The 17,236-nt window shown below is 52.6% G+C and overlaps 1 protein-coding gene across 7 annotated transcripts in view; it reads left to right on the forward strand.

The window, feature by feature from the left end:
- SIPA1L3 (signal induced proliferation associated 1 like 3) overlaps positions 1 to 17,236 on the forward strand; it is a 310,057-nt gene that overhangs the window by 231,795 nt on the left and 61,026 nt on the right. For all 7 annotated transcript variants that reach the window (XM_024351291.3, XM_524247.9, XM_024351290.3 and 4 more), the window contains 3 exons: positions 5,035 to 5,162; positions 14,293 to 14,411; positions 16,526 to 16,953. In XM_024351291.3, the coding sequence (XP_024207059.1) occupies positions 5,035 to 5,162; positions 14,293 to 14,411; positions 16,526 to 16,953 (675 nt within the window). The remainder of the gene's footprint in view (positions 1 to 5,034; positions 5,163 to 14,292; positions 14,412 to 16,525; positions 16,954 to 17,236) is intronic.

The following is a 17,236-nucleotide window of genomic DNA, read 5'->3' on the forward strand; positions in this document are numbered from 1 at the left end:
CCCTCATTTTACAGAGGGAAACTACAGCTCAGTGAGGTGAATTTGCTTGGCTGAGGTCACTCTGCCAGGACGTAACAGAGCCAAGATGAGAACCCAGGACTATGGTTCCAGAGGGCTGACCCTGACGCAGAACTTTGGGAGGCTGAGGTGGAAGGATTGCTTGGGCCCGGGCTGTCAAGGCTTCAGTGAGCCAGGTGTGTGACATTGCACTCCAGCCTGGGTGACAGAGTGAGACTCTGTCCCAAAATAATTAATTAATTAAGAGGGAAGGGGCCGGGCTTGGTGGCTCAAGCCTGTAATCCCAGCACTTTGGGAGGCTGAGGCGGGTGGATCATGAGGTCAGGAGTTCGAGACCAGCCTGGCCAAGATGGTGAAACCCCTTCTCTACTAAAAATACAAAAGTTAGCTGGGTACGGTGGCAGGCGCCTGTAGTCCCAGCTACTCGGGAGGCTGAGGCAGGAGAATCACTTGAACCCGGGAGGCGGAAGTTGCAGTGAGCTGAGATCACGCCACTGCACTCTAGCCTGGGTGACAGAACAAGACTCCATCTCAAAAAAAAAAAAAAGAGGGGGGAAGGAACTGGATCACTTGCCCACCCCTCAACCCCTGGCAAGGTCACATTGCACCTCTGTGGCTGTGTTAACTGTGAGGATTTACTCAAGTCACGAGACAGAGGGCTGGCTGCCAGAGTGGAATCTGGGCAAGCAGGAACAGAGGTGATGGCTGCTGGGGTGGCAGCCAACAAGGCTACATCATCTGACCATCATTTTGCCCAGGCATCCTGTCATTCACCTGTCTATTGTTCCATCGGTTGATGTGGGAGATTGACAGAGCGGGCTGGAGCTCTCCGCCCGGCGAGGCTCCTGCCCACAGTCCTGTCTGTTTTGGTGCTTTCCTCTGTGGCCAAGAGGGAAGCTCAAGCCAGCGTCCCGTAGCCCAACCCTGCTCCCCGTAAGGTTCCTCCCCAGAGTCAGTACCTCCAGCTTCTGCCTGGAGACATCTGAAACCATAGCTAGTCAGCTCATCCCAAAACACCAAACCCTTTATAAAGTGAGTTATCTTCCAAGAAGAGATAATTACTTTAAAATTACTCAGATGAGGTTAAAGACAGCAATTTGATCTTCTCTTCTGCCGGGGATGTTTCCCCAGAGCCGTGTGTGATGAGATGCTGGAATGTCCCGATTTCCAATCAGTTTGACCAGAATTGGACAGTGATAGACATGGTCTCAAATGGGATATATTCAGCATCCCAATGAATGGTCAACATAGGTCAGTGTGCATTGGGATAATAAAAAGTCTTGTTAGTTGGGTGGGGCACAGTGGCTCACACCTGTAATCCCAGCACTTTGGGAGGCCGAGGTGGGCAGGTGCAAGCAGATCACTTGAGGCCAGGAGTTTGAGACCAGCCTGGCCAATATGGTGAAACCTCATCTCTAATAAAAATACAAAAATTAGCTTGGCATCTTGGCGTGTGCCTGTCTTCCCTTGGGAGGCTGAGGCAAGAGAATATCGCTTGAACCCTGGAAGCGGAAGTTCGCGTCACTGCTGCACTCCAGCCTAAGCAATAGGGCAAGACTCCGTCTCAAAAAAACAGAAAAAGTCTTGTTAGCAAGAGAAGTACATGGTTGGATAAAGTACGGGTTGTCTGATTGGGGAAAGTAGCTGAGAGATGAAACAAGGTAAAATATGCCCAACTAAAGAGGAGGGTCTATGTATTACGATTAGGTTTAGCTGCATAGTATACAAAATAGTGGTTCTGACAAGATGTTTCTTTCCCCACATTGATGGGAAACCAGGCCCCCCCTCCTTGATGTATTGCTGTCCTTGGCCTTTTGCCTCCTGGTTCAAAGTGGCTGTTCAAGCTGTAGCCTTGAGGAGGCGGTGAGGCAAAGGCACCCGCAGCACACTCATGAGGAAGCTTCGAGACTGGAAGTCATGTGTGGCACCTCCACTTTTATCTCATTGGCCAGAGCTGCAAGGGATCCTGGGACATGTAGTCTGGTGATCCAGTCTCATTGCTGCCCCAGATACAGTTGGGATTCTGTTACCAAGGAGGAAGGAGAGGCTAGTCATTGGGAGCAGCCTGCAGCATCCGCCACTCAGACTTTCCGCCCTCCCCGGGCTCATCCTAGCCATTTTTCCTGAGTGCTGAGGATTTCACAGCGACTTTTTGGGAAAACTGAGTAAGTGCATCAACACTCCGAACTCCAGCAAGGATGGAGCCACATTTTACCAGGCAGCTAGCCAGGTGTGAAGTCAGCTAGTAAGATGAAGATTGCTTATAGTCAAAGTTGCTTTTGTAAAATCCCTTTGATTGCTGGAAACTGGGCCCTCAGACATTGAGAAAAGTAAGAATTCACGTTTCGTACTTCCTGTGTTTGGGCCCTGTCTTCCTTTCCTGGAGGTGTCAGAGGTCAAGGTCTGGTTGAGGGCAGGGAGGATGGTGTGTTTTTTCCTGGCAAGTGAGTGGAGTTGAGTTTTCAGAGAGTGCAGTGCCCCTTGAAACACCTCTCTACTGTGCTCAGGGCATTGAAGCCAGGGGATTAGGGCAGGGTCCCTGTAGAGACAGTCCTGGCTTTGAGCTGGCAGGGTGACCCTGGATAAGTCAGTTACTTCCTCTTTGGCATCTTGGGGGATCCTAGTTTATCACCTCACCTCCCCCTACCAGATCCTCCCAAGTTGAAAGTACAGATGCCAGGAGCCAACCAGGGAATTGCAATATCAACACTTTTTTTTTTTTTTTTTTTTTGAAATGGAGTCTTGTTCTGTCGTCCAGGCTGGAGCGCAGTGGCACAGTCTTGGCTCACTGCAACCGCAATCTCCGCCTCCCGGGTTCAATTGATTCTCCTGCCTCAGCCTCCCAAGTAGCTGGGATGTCACAGGCACACACCACCACACCTGGCTAATTTTTATATTTTTAGTAGAGATGGGGTTTTGCCATGTTGGCCAGGCTGGTCTCGAACTCCTGAGCTCTAGTGATCTGCCTGCCTCGGCCTCCCAAAGTGCTGGGATTACAGGCGTGAGCCACCACACCTGGCTAATATCAACATTATTAATGGAGGCTCAGTAACTCCCCCAGAGCACAGGGCCTGTGTCAGTGAGGTGCTTCTGGCTGAAGTAACCAAATTTTGGCTCAAACATTGTAGGAATTTGTTATCTCACAGAAAAGAAAGCTCAGGAGCAGGGCAGGTTCCAGGGAGGGTGAATCCAGCGTCTTGACCACATTATCAAGGGCCAGATTCCTTCTGCCTCCTCTCTTCCACCATCAGAGTGGGTCTTACCTGCAGCCTGGTAGCAAGAGGGCAGCAGCAGCTTATGATGTTAAATCTGGACCCAGCAGCATCTGGAGGGCAAAGAGAGGCCATCTTTTCTTGTCATCCCTCTTAGGAGCAAGGAGATTTCCCAGAAGCCTCTGGGCAGACTTACCCCATTTCAGTCAGACGGTACTGGGTAACAGACACCTGAAAGTCTCCGTGGCTTAAATCAGCAACGTTTATTTCTCAGCCCCTCCACAGTTCCACTGCTGGTTGGCAGGGACCTCTCAGGACCCAGGCTCCCCAGGCAGCCAGCAACTCCAAGTCACTTCCCTGACAGCTCAGCTATGAGCGCTGGTCACATGACTCCATTCAGCCAGTCTCAAGGGACCTGGAAGTGTGTCCTGCCACCTGCTTGGAAGTGGAGAACTGGAATGTTTTGTGGGCGTCTTAATAACTCACCTCCCTTCGTGTCTCATCAGCCAAAATTTTGTCACAGGCCTGTCTCTGAACCAACCTCAGACAGGGAGAAGACTTTCTGCCACGACCGGCTGTGATCCAAGGAGGACTGGACGTTAGGAAGTGTCTACAAGATTCACCCCATGGTTGTAGACAGGGCCACTGGGGCCGGGCATGGTGGCTCACATCTGTAGTCCCAGCGCTTTGGGAAGCTGAAGTAGGCAAATCACTTGGGCCCAGGAGTTCAAGACCAGCCTGGGCAACATGGTGAAACCCATCTCTACAAAAAATACTAAAAATTAGCCGGGCATGTAACATGCAGCTATAGTACCAGCTACTCAGGAGGCTGAAGTGGGAGGATCGCTTGAGCCGGGAGGCGGAGGTTGCAGTGAGCTGAGATTGTGCCACTGCACTCCAGCCTGGTTGACAGAGCAAGACCCCATCTCAAAAAAAAAAAAAAAAAAATAGAGAATGCCACTGGGACAGGAGGGCACAGTGAGAGCCTTCTACCACCACCTCCCTTAAATCCTAGCCTTGCATGTGGGTGTGCAAAGCTGGCCTCCGGGAGGACCTCTGTCTAGGGGATAATTTTATTCCATCCACTCCCCAACTCTATGAGGTAGAAAATGTTACCTCGTGAGCTGGGCGTGGTAGGACACACAGAGTTCTAGCCCATCAGCCAGGTGTCCCAAGTCACCATGTGTCAGGAATCAGCCCCTGCCTAAACACTGGGCATGACGGGGCATCCTTCAGTCCTGAGAAGAAGGACCTACTGTTACCGCCTCTTGACAGCTAAGGAAACTGAGGCTGTGGGCTAGGAAGTGGCTGCATCTGTCTAGGCAAGAGGCCATGGTGAGCTTTGAAGCCCCAGTTGCCCAACTCAGGGCCTGCTGCACCCATGAATGCTTCCCAACCTGCTGTCTCCATCAGAGCAAGGCAGCCCGAGAGAGGCCTGGGGCAGTAGCTGCTGGGGACATTCACCCCATGTCACAGCCAGAAAACAGGACCCCTGAGAGGAGCCCAGGGGTAGGGCTGTCGGCCCAAGCGGCCTCTGCCCCCTCCTTCCCTTAGGAACCCGCCTTGCCCCGCCGCCACCAGCTCCCTGGCAGGCTTCCCAGGCGAGACTCTCATCCCGGACCCGCAGCTAATAGCACGTTTCCAGGCTTACTCATCCAGCCTTCCTAACCGCTTTGTATCATCCACAGCGGAGCCTCCCGTGTGTCTAAAACCCACTGGCGAGCAAGGCTCAGGCTCAGGCTCAGGTGGTTTTCGACATAGGCTGATCTTTCACCCTGGGCACGTCTCTTCTCATCCCCTGCAGGTACACGGCTGCCCCACACCCCCTGCTATCTCTTGATCCCCACTTCAGCCACGATGGGACGTCTAGCGGCGACTCCTCTTCCGGTGGCCTGACCAGCCAGGAGAGCACCATGGAACGCCAGAAGCCAGGTAGGGCCCCCACCAGCTGCTGCGCCCACCCGCCTGCCTCACTCTGCAGGACCTCTTACTTAGAGCTTGACAGGCAACACTCCCCCTCCTGTGAGTGACGGATAAAACACAAAAGAAAGCTGTAAGCGCCACGTGTAAGACTAGAGAGGGCACCCAGGAGAGCAGCGGAACCAGCGAGCGAGATCCTTATCCGTCCAGACAGGGCATCGGCAGGTGGCATCTGCTCCCGCTGATAAGGCCAGAGCCGGCATGCAGCTGTGTGACACGGAGCTGGGAGCCACCAGGGAAGGTAGCTGAAAAAGATTAAGCATTGAGCTCTCAGGAGCAGGACTGGCTGCGTCCCATGGCTTTTCATTACGTAAACCCTCCTGTGTTGTTTTCAACTTTTATGGACATACGGCACATGTTAAGAGCCCACGTGGCCAGGCGGGGTGGCTCACGCCTATAATCCCAGCACTTTGAGAGGCCGAGGTGGGAGGATTACCTGAGGTCAGGAGTTTGAGACCAGCCTGGCCAACATGTGGAAACCCCATCTCTACTAAAAATACAAAAATTAGCCGGGCATGGTGGCATGTACCTGTAATCCCAGCTACTTGGGAGGCTGAGGCAGGAGAATCGCTTGAACCTGGGAGGCAGAGGTTGCAGTGAGCTGAAATCGTGCCACTGCACTCCAGCCTGGGTGACAGAGCAAGATTCTGTCTCAAAAAAAAAAAAAGAGGCCAGGCCAAGGCGAGCGGATAATAATTTGAGGTCAGGAATTCGAGACCAGCCTGGCCAACATGGGGAAACCCTGTCTCTACTAAAAATACAAAAATTAGCCAGGCGTGGTGGTACATGCCTGTAATCTCAGCTACTCAGGAGGCTGAGGCAGGAGAATTGCTTGAACCTGGGAGGCAGAGGTTGCAGTGAGCCGAGATCGAGTCACTGCACTCCAGCCTGAGTGACAGAGCAAGACTCTGTCTCAGAAAAAAAAAGAGCCTACATGATGAAGACACAGCCTGATAACCTATCACAGAGTGGACACACCCAGGCAGGAAATAGAACATGGCTAGCCTCTCCAAACCCCCATTCCCCTCCAAGTTAGTACCCCCAAAGGAACCCTGTCCTACTTCTCACAGCCTGAGCTTTGCCTGGTTTTGAATTTCATAGAATACAGAATCACACTGTGTCTATTTTGTGTATGTGTGTCTGGTTTCTGTCACTCAGTGTTACATTTGTGACAGCCAGCCAGTGAATGTACATGGTATCGCAGTATCTGAGTGGTATCCCCCGTTGTCTGAATAAGCCACAACTTATTGCCACATCTTGGTGTTGATAGACATTTGGGTTGTTTGCAGTTGGGCTGCCTAGAGCAGTGTTGCTAGGAACATTCTTGTGCCTGTCTTTTGATGAACATATGTTCACATTTCTGTAGGGTATACACCTAGGAGTGAAATTTCTAGGTCATATTTTTAAGTTGATTTTATTTTATTTATTTATTTATTTATTTTTTAAACGGAGTTTCGCTCTTGTCGCCCAGGCTGGAGTGCAATGGCACAATCTCGGCTCACCGCAACCTCCGACTCCTGGGTTCAAACAATTCTCCTGCTTCAGCCTCTCAAGTAGCTGAGACTACAGACATGCGCCACCACACCTGGCTAATTTTTGTATTTTTAGTAGAGACGGGGTTTCACCATCTTGGCCAGGCTCGTCTCGAACTCCTGACCTCGTGATCCACCCGCCTCAGCCTCCCAAAGTGCTGGGATTACAGGCGTGAGCCACCGCACCCAGCTATTTTATTTTATTATTCTTTTTTTTTTTTTTTTTGAGACAGAGTCTTACTCTGTTGCCCAAGCTGGAGTGCAGTGGCGTAATCTCAGCTCACTGCAACCTCCGCCTCCCAGGCTCAAGCGATTCTCCTGCCTCAGCCTCCCAAGTACCTGGGACCATAGGCATGAGCCACCACTCCTGGCTAATTTTGTATTTTTAATAGAGACAGGGTTTCAACATGTTGCCCAGGCTGGTCTTGAACTCCTGACCTCAAGTGATCCGCCCGCTTCGGCCTCCCAAAGTGCTGAGATTACAGGTGTGAGCCACCACACAGGGCTAGTATGTTTAACTTTATAAGAAGGTGCCAAACTGTTTCCCAAAATGACAAAGCATCTTATACTCTGTCTAGCAACATGTGAGAGTTCTAGTTGCTGCATGCCCTCACCAGCCTCTGTGTTTCATTCATTCCGGTGGGGCAGGTGGTGCTACCACATTATGGTTTTATTTTATTTATTATTTTTTAAAAACATTTTTTATAGAGACAGCGTCTTGCCATGTTGCCCAGGCTGGTCTCGAACTCCTGGGCTCAGGTGATCCTCCTACCTCAGCCTTCCAAAGTGCTGGGATTACAGGCGTGAGCCACCGCACCCAGCTGGCTTTGTAATTTGAATTTTTTATGTCTGTAATTTGCATTTTTCTGAAGACTGCTAAGATTTGAGCATCTTCTCAATGTGTCTTCCCCATTATTAATCATGTTGTGAACTACTCAGATGAATATTTTAATCATAATTCCATAGAACAAACTTGTAGCCCCTTTGAAGTCTGAGAACCAGCAGATGAATGGGCGAGATGGATTCAGAAGGAAGCAAACAAATGAGCAATGTTAGAAAGCAGTGACGTCAGAGTGGGAGGGGTGGAGATGTCCTCTTAGGGAGTGTCTGAGAATTTCCAGGCAGCTGGGAGAGCTGACCCCATCAGCACACCAGCTCCCCCAGATGCTGTGGGGTATGGAAGAGGCTGCATGCCCCAAGATTCGTGGCCTGGAGAATTCCTCAATATCTCAGCCCATGGTTCTCTTAAACCAGAGACAGTGTCACGCCTATAATCCCAGCATTTTGGGAGGCCGAGGCAGGCCGATCTCCTGAGATCAGGAGTTCGAGACCAGCCTAGCCAACTTGGCGAAACCCCTTCTCTACTAAAAATACAAAAATTAACCAGGCGTGATGGTGCATGCCTATAATCCCAGCTACTCAGGAGGCTGAGGCAGGAGAATCGCTTGAACATGGGAGGCAGAAGTTGCAGTAAGCTGAGATCGCGCCGTTCCACTCCAGCCTGGGTAACGAGAGAGAAACTCTGTCTCAAAAAAAACAAAAACCAGAGACAGTGGTTGGGCTTCAGGGAAGCAGGTCGAACTGCTGGGGCCTCAGCCTCTTTGCTGTCTCCAGGGTGTGCGTGGTTTGCTCCTGTCCTCAGCACATTTGATCATGTCACTGCCTGCAATTCTGTCATCTTTGCTCTAAGACAGATAGATTTGGATCCCTTTTTTCCTTTTTCCTCAGCAAGTTCAGAAAAAGAGAAAAGTGTTGCTTGGCTATTTCATTACACACCAAAGTACAAAATGGGGAGGAAGTGTTTCCTGCATACACCATGGGCCCCAAAAAAGAAACTCACCGTTGCCCTTCCCTTCCCTCTTCTGTACCCTGGAGCTTGGCTCCCCTCTCACTTCCTTGGGACCTTGTTATAGTTGACTCCTAAAATTGCCGCCACCACACACACACGCCCACATGGATCAGGGGAATCTGTGTTTAGAAATCATCATGAGGCTGGGTGTGGTGGCTCACGCCTGTAATCCCAGCACTTTGGGAGGCCGAGGCAGGTGGATCACTTGAGGTCAGGAGCTCAAGACCAGCCTGACCAACATGATGAAACCCTATCTGTACCAAAAATATAAAAATTAGCTGGGTGTGGTGGCATGCACCTGTAATCCCAGCTACTCAGGAGGCTGAGGCAGGAGAATCACTTGAACCCGGGAGACAGAGGTTGCAGTGAGCTGAGATCACGCATTGCACTCCTGCCTCGGAGACAGAGTGAGACTCCATCTAAAAAATAAAAAAAGAAATCATTGTGAGGTCTAGAATGTATTCAAGACTCAGAAAAAAGGCCAGGGATAGTGGCTCACACCTATAATTCTAGCACTGTGGGAGGCTGAGGTGGGAGGATTGCTTGAGGCTAGGAGTTCGAAACCAGCGTGGGCAACCTAGTGGGACTCTGCCTCTACAAAAAATAAAAAAAAATAGCTAGGTGTGGCAGTGCGCACCTATGGTCCCAGCGGCTCAAGAGGCTGAGGTGGAAGGATGGCTTGAGCCCGAGAGTTTGAGGCTACAGCGAGCCATGATCCACTACACTCCAGCCTGGCCGACAGAGCAACACCTGTCTCAATAAAATAAAAAAATTTTAAAAAGGTGGTTCACTAAAGATCGCAAGGATCAGGCTTCGCAGCAGATGTAGGGGTTTGCCCAGCCCCGATGGAGCGAGCCATCCTAATAACAGCCGTACAGTTTCGTGGATTGTCCAGTGTGCACGCTGCACATGGCTTCATGTTTAGTCGTCTCAGGAACGCGACAGGGTGGGCACTGCGACTGCCCCCGGTTAGAGAGGAGGACGATGAGGCACAGAAAGGTTGTCACTTGTCCCAGGTCACTGCTGGTGAGCAGCATAATCAGGATATGAACAGAGCCCTGTTGGGTCCCAGAACCCCTCCGTAAGCTCCACCCACAACCCCTCACCCACAGAGTGTGAGCGTTTCCCAGGCTTCAGAGCACCCAGGTTGGGAGGGTTGCCTCCACGGTCACCGGCTGCCCAGAGACTGTGCCTGGCCCAGGGTTTTAGCATGCTCTCACGCTGTCCCCTGCCCAGCATGTCAAGTTTGGGGTAGGAAGGCCAGCAGGTCACTGAGGGCTGATCCAGAGAACTAGGGGACAGGATCAGGGCCTGCTGAGGGCAGAGCTGGGGCAGGAGAATGCAGGGGCAGCCAGGATGGGGAGGAAGCTGCCCTTTCACCTGTGCATGCATTCAACTGATGATGCCACCAGGCTGGGCGCCAGGGATACCGGGTGAGCCAGGCAGGCATGTTTTCTGCCTTATTGGAGCTGAAAGTCTGGTGGGAGAATTGGACAATAACAGGGACACGATGATGATAAAACATTAACAGTAATGCCGAGTATAAAGTGGAAACTAGGCCGGGCACGGTGTCTCATGTCTGTAATCCCAGCACTTTCGGAGGCCGAGGCAGGCGGATCACTTGAGGTCAGGAGTTCGAGAGCAGCCTGGCCAACATGGTGAAACCCCATCTCTACTAAAAATTAGCCAGGCATAGTGGCGGGCGCCTGTAATCCCAGCTGCTCGGGAGGCTGAGGCAGGAGAATCACTTGAACCCAGGAGGTGGAGGTTGCAGTGAGCCGAGATTGTGCCACTGCACTCCAGCCTGGGCAACAGAGCAGTCTCTGTCTCAAAAGAAAAAAAAGTGGAAACTGTCACAGTGTGCAGAAAGAGATTTACAGGGTTTGGGGGGCATCTCTGAGCAAATCACATTTCAGGTGAGGTTGGAATAATGCAAAGAAGTCAGTGGGGATGAGAACATTCCAGGGAAAGTGAACAGCTAGTTGGAGACCCTGAGGTGGTGGCGACGAGGCCCATGTGGTGAGAACTGAGATCAGGGAGGGGACAGGGGCAGAGTATGTGGAGCCTCGTGGGCCACGGGGAGGCGGTTGTCCTGTACTGAGAGTGGGACAGGAGCCGCAGGTCTCAGTCTTCTGCGCAGAGGAGGGGCAGGATCTGACTCGGGTGTTCCCAGGAGCCCCTAGCTACAGATTACTGTCAGGTGGGGTGGGAGCAGGACCAGGTGGGGACAGAGGTAGGCGGAGATGCACGATTCTGGATATAGTATTTTAAAGGCAGCGTTAACCAAATTTCTTGATGATGCCTAGTTGTGAGGATGAGAGAAGTCAAGGATGCCACAGGGGGTTTGGCCACAGCAGCTGAAAGGAGAAGCCATGAACTGAGCAGGAAAACTGTGGGAGATGCAGGTTTGGGGGAAGGTACAGCCCTTGGCTTGGCCTTGGCCATGTTCAGTGAGAGGTGCCCAATAGATACCCAAGTGGAGGTGCTGCAGGGCAGCCGAGTTCAAGTGTCAAGTCAGGGGCAGAGGTCAGCCCAGAGGCAGAGCACTGGAGTTGTCCGTTGTCTGTGGTTTTTGAGGCCGGATGTGACTGCCATGGGCTTCGCTCTGTAGAAATGTGGTCTCCCAGCGTGACTGCCCACCTCCCGGGGAGCCAGCACCTTCTGGGTGTATAAAGATGCCCCAAAGAGGAAAACCATCAATGGAGGCAGAGCAGGTGGACAAAGAGGCCAGCCTCCCCACTTTCCCGCATCCATGGTTCCCCAGTGAAAGCCACACAGGCGGTGACACCCTCAACTGAGACTAGACCACGTCCAGCCAGGCCATTCTCTGCAGTGGCCCTGAGTGCCCTGCCCAGTCACCCAGGCCACCTTCCCCAGCAGGAACATGGGCCCAAGGGTACCCTGGGCTTGCACCGGAAGTGGCAGTGTGATTGCAAGCTCAGGGTCCCACAGGCCTGGTGGGCAGTTCTGAGTTGGGCGTATGCTTGGTGTGTGGCCTCAGCAGTGACCTCCTCCCCCTCAGCCTCAGGTCCCACTCCTGTAGTGGACATCCTAGGTGTCTCTCCTTCCAGGGCAGTTTGTGGGGGGTCCAGTGAGATAATGCCGGCCAAGCCCACGGCCCATCATTAGGAGAACAAGAGCTCCTGCCCATCGAGCACTCACTCTCCACCACTGCTAGCATTACCGTTGTTGGTGAAGCCGAGGGAGGAGGCAGGGCTTGACAGCACAGGTGCTAAACTAGGCCGACCTGAGCCCCACGTCCTGCCTGGCCCTTTCCCACTGTGTGACCTTGGACCAGCTGCTTAACCTCTCCAAGTCTTGTTCCACATCTATCGGAGATGCTCCTGATACCCACTTCACAGTGGTACTGGGAGGACGCAGCAGGGTAATGTATGCAGAGTGCTTACCGTAGCGCCTGACACAGAACGCACGCTTAATGGGAATTATCATTATGTTAATGATCTTGAATACCATAGTGATCAAAAGTCAGCTTTGGGGTTAAATCACTGGCGTTCAGCTCCTCAGTTAGTGCATTTGTAATTTCCATAGATAATATCTAAATGCCCTCCACTGGGGTTGGTCACTTTTTATGTGTGTATGTATTTATTTATTTATTTATTATTTATTTTTTTGAGACGGAGTATTGCTCTGTTGCCCAGGCTGGAGTGTAATGGCGCGATCTCGGCTCACTGCAGCCTCCACCTCCCAGGTTCAAGCAATTCTCCTACCTCAGCCTCCCGAGTAGCTGGGACTACAGGCATGTGCCATCACACCCAGCTAATTTTTTTGTATTTTTAGGAGAGACAGGGTTTCACCATGTTGGTCAGGCTGGTCCTGAACTCCTGACCTCAAATGATCCCCCCATCTTGGCCTCCCAAAGTGCTGGGATTACAGGCATGAGCCACCGCACCTGGCCAATTTTTTTTTTAAGGTTAGCAAGATACTTGGTCCAGGCATACTGACTAGGCTGGAGAGGTTAAACCAGTTGACATCCAGAGCAGCTGCTACTCTTTTTTTTTTTTTGAGACGGAGTCTCGCTTAGTCGCCAGGCTGGAGTGCAGGGGTGCGATCTCGGCTCACTGCAGCCTCCTCCTCCCAGGTCCAAGCGATTCTTCTGCCTCAGCCTCCCAAGTAGCTGGGACTATAGGCGTGCACCACCACACCCAGCTATTTTTTGTATTTTTTTAGTAGAGACGGGGTTTCACCATGTTGGACAGGATGGTCTCAACTCTTGACCTCGTGCTCTGCCCGCCTCGGCCTCCCAAAGTGCTGGGATTACAGGCGTGAGCCACCGCGCCAGGCCTGACATCCACAGCAGCCACTACTCTTAAACCTGCTTCACCTTTGGACCAGCAATTCCACCAGTAGCACTCTCTGTCCCACACACAATCCCACGCTTGCTCAAAGTCGCATGTAGAGGGAAGGCCACTGTAGAGGGAAGACTGTTCAAGATAACCTAAATATCCATCAGTAGGAAACTGGCAGGTCATTGATGTACTTAGTGCAATACTTCACTAAGTGGCACGGTGGCTCACATCTGTAATCCCAGCACTTTGGGAGGCTGAGACGGGTGGATCACGAGGTCAGGAGTTCGAGACCAGCCTGGCCAAGATGGTGAAACCCCGTCTCTACTAAAAATACAAAAATTAGCCGGGCGTGATGGCCAGTGCCTGTAATCCCAGCTACTCAGGAGGCTGAGGCAGGAGAATCACTTGACCTGGGAGGCAGAGGTTGCAGTGAGCTGAGATCACACCACTGCGCTCTAGCCTGGATGACAGAGCAAGACTCCATCTCAAAAAAAAAAAAAAAAACTATGTACATATAACCAACAAAGGATTGCTACCTTGCATATGTAAAGAACTCTACTAACCAATAAGATAAAAGATAGTTTGGGCCGGGTGCGGTAGCTCACACCTGTAATCCCAGCACTTTGGGAGGCCGAGGCAGGTGGATCATGAGGTCAGGAGTTCGAGACCAGCCTGGCCAATATGGTGAAACCCCGTCTCCACTAAAAATACAAAACAATTAGCTGGGCGTGGTGATGCCACACCTGTAATCCCAGCTGCTTGGGAGGCTGAGACAGGAGAATCACTTGAACCCTGGGCAGTGGAGGGTGCAGTGAGCTGAGATCACACCACTGCACTCCAGCCTGAGCGACAGAGCGAGACCCCATGTCAAAAAAGACAGTCAAGCTCATAGATAAATGGGTAAAGGAGGCTAGGCATGGTGGCTCACACCTATCATCCCAGCACTTTGGGAAGCTGAGGCAGGAGGATCACTTGAGGCCAGGAGTTCAAGACCACCCTGGATGCTGTAGCAAGACCTCAAAAAAAAAAAAAAAATTAGCCAAGCATGGTGATGCACACCTGTAGTTCTAGCTACTTGGGAGGCTGAGGCGGGAGGATGGCTTCAACCCAGGAGTTCAAGGTTACAGTGAGCTATGATCATTCCATTGCACTTTAGCCTGGGTGACAGGGAGAGAGGGAAATGGGATATTGCACGGCTTCAGTGAGGCCCTCAGAACGGTGTCTGGCACATAGTATGTGCTGAGATGTATTCTCTGTTACTGAGTGTTGCACTCCAAGGTGTAAATTGATGGGGTCATGCCGTGGGTGAGCAGACAGTCTGGCAGAGGGTCCAGATTCTTCAGGCCCTGGCCTGAGTCATCCTAACCACTGGTGTGTCTCCTGTTTTCCTACAGAGCCTTTGTGGCATGTGCCTGCCCAGGCCAGGCTCTCAGCCATAGCCGGAAGCAGCGGGAACAAGCACCCGTCCAGGCAGGATGCAGCAGGCAAAGATTCCCCCAACAGGCATTCCAAAGTGAGTCTGGGCCCCACCCTGCCCTACCGGGGGAGCCAGGCCTGCCTGGGTGTGGCCTCTGAGCTTCACACTTGAGCACATCCTCCACCTCTGCCACCTTCCACTCAGCAGAGGGGTTGAATACTTGGTCTGAGTTGGAACCAACCAGGTTCACATTCTGGCTCCAGCCCTCATCAGCCAGGTCATCTTGGGCAAATCCCTTTACCTCCTCGAGCCGCAGTTTCCTCATTGTTCCATCAGTCATGGTAAATCAGCTGCTGTAACAGACAGCCCCGAATCTCAGTGACTTCATACAGTGGAAGTGGATTTCCCTCTCCTGTAACAGCGCAGTGCAGGTATTCAGTGAGCATCTACCCACCATTCACGTGGTGATTCAGAGCCCAGGCTCCCTCCCTCTTGTGGCTCTGCTGTCCCTCAGAGGTTCCAAGCCCTCTGCTGGGTCCCTGCGTCTTTCCAGCAGTGGAGGTGAGTGGGAGAAAAGATCACATGGGAGGTGTTTTTTAGCCCAGGCCTGGAAATGGCATGAATCGCTTCCATTCCATCACGTGGCCACACCTAGCTGCAAGGGAGGCTGGGAAATGTAGTCTTGCATGGCCCAGGAAGGCTGGGAGATGTAGTCCTGTGTGTCCAGGAGGAGGAGATGGTTTGCAGGGGCTCTTGGCAATCTCTTTGTATCCATTCGTTCAGTGGGTGTTTGACAAGCGCTTACAACACTCCAGGCATTGGGACCATGATGATGAAGAGGACAGACCAGCCCTGTCCTCAGGAAGCTGACTTCCCATTTGGGGCAGCAAGCAGTAAGCAGATAAACAGATCTGTTGTATAAGAAAAAGCACGGGCTGGGCGCAGTGGCTCACGCCTATAATCCCAGTGCTTTAGGAGGCCAAGGCGGACGGATCACCTGCAGTCAGGAGTTCAAGACCAGCCTGGGCAACCTAGTAAAACCCCGTCTCTACTGAAAATACAAAAATTAGCCAGGCGTGGTGGCAGGAACCTATAATCCCAGCTCCTTGGGAGGCTGAGGCACAAGAATCGCTTGAACCCAGGAGGCAGAGGCTGCAGTAAGCCAAGATTGCACCACTGCACTCCAGCCTGAGCGACAGAGCGAGACTCTATCTCAAAAAAAAAAAAAAAAAAAAAAAAAAAACAGTCCAGGGGAGAGAGTGACAAGCACTGCAGCTCAAGGATGATGTGGTCGGAGAGGGCCTTTGAGGGGGTGATCTTTGAGCAGAAACCTTGAGTGAAGGAAGGGGGAGGCCCACGAAGATCTCTCAGGGAAGAGTATTGCAGGCAGAGGGAGCAGCAGGCGCAGAGGCCCTGACGGGGAGTGCCCAATATGTTCCGAGAATAGCAAGGGGGCCACCATGGCCACAGCAACGTGATCGGGAGGGAGGGGAGATGAAGTTGGAGACCGGGACCCAAGCATCAAAGCCCCATGGGCCATGCTGGGAACTCTCACTTGTGCCTGGAGTAAGATGGAGCCACAGGTGGGGGTCATCATCTAACTCAGGTGTTCTCAGCCTTCTGCTGGCTGCGTGTGGGGAATAAACAGGGGGATGAGGGTGCAGAGAGACCAGGGAGGAGGCTGCTGCACTGGCCCCAGGGGGAGGACAGGACAGGCATGGACAGGACCACGCGGAGCCGTGGAGCAGGAAGTGACAGGTCCCGGATCTGTGTTGAGGACGCGGGCAGCAGGGTTTGCTAGTGGGCTGGACATGAGTGAGAGCAAAAGCGGGGTCAAGGTGAGTCCACGGCTCTTGGCAGGGGCAGCTGAAAGCATGGCCGGCGTCACTGAGATGGGGAAGACGCTGCCGAGCTCAGTCTTAGATTCGCTGAGTCTGAGATGTGGGAAGCATGTTCTGTGCGTGATGTCATTTGTTCCTCTGAGCAGCCCCACGAAGCAGGCTTACTATCACCCTCCATTTTACAGATGTGGAAACTGAGGCTAAGGGAAGGTAAATCACTTGCCCAAGGTAACACGGCCAGTAGATGAGAAGCCAGGATTTGAAGCTGTCTGGTCCCAGGGTTCAGGCCCAGGCAAAGGGAGGACCCGGCAAGGGAAGATGCGCCCCTGCCCTGGAGTCTGGGAATGACACGCTTCTCTTGCCTCTCAGGGAGAACCTCAATACTCAAGTCATTCCAGCAGCAACACCCTCTCCAGCAACGCATCCAGCAGCCACAGTGATGACCGCTGGTTCGACCCCCTGGACCCCCTGGAGCCAGAGCAAGACCCCCTCTCCAAGGGTGGCTCTAGTGACAGTGGCATCGACACCACCCTCTACACCGCCAGCCCTAGCTGCATGTCCCTGGCCAAGGCTCCACGGCCCGCCAAGCCACACAAGCCCCCTGGAAGTATGGGCCTTTGTGGCGGGGGTCGCGAGGCCGCTGGGAGGTCCCACCACACAGACAGGCGGCGGGAGGTCTCCCCTGCCCCCGCAGTTGCCGGCCAAAGCAAGGGCTACCGACCGAAGCTGTACTCCTCTGGCTCCAGCACCCCCACGGGACTGGCGGGGGGCAGCCGAGACCCACCGAGGCAGCCCAGGTAAGCTGTTGCACCTAGTCTGGGTTCTAACCACCTTCCACTTCGCCAGTTCTACTTTTATGGTCCTGATGGTGGGGTTCTCCTCCCCAGAAACACACTCACGGATGAATGCGCCTAGTCATTGGTTTGCTGACAGAATCGAGGGGCTCATGGACCTCTGCCTTATTGCCCATCCATCAGCATTCAGGGACCCCAGGTGGAGGGAAAGAAATCCCTGGCCTTCTGTCTCTCTGTTTTCATCTGTCTCTGGTTCTCTCTGACCCTCTGTCTCTTTTTTCTTTGC

This window comes from Pan troglodytes, chromosome 20, assembly GCF_028858775.2.
Source record: "Pan troglodytes isolate AG18354 chromosome 20, NHGRI_mPanTro3-v2.0_pri, whole genome shotgun sequence".
Classification (NCBI taxonomy): domain Eukaryota; kingdom Metazoa; phylum Chordata; class Mammalia; order Primates; family Hominidae; genus Pan; species Pan troglodytes.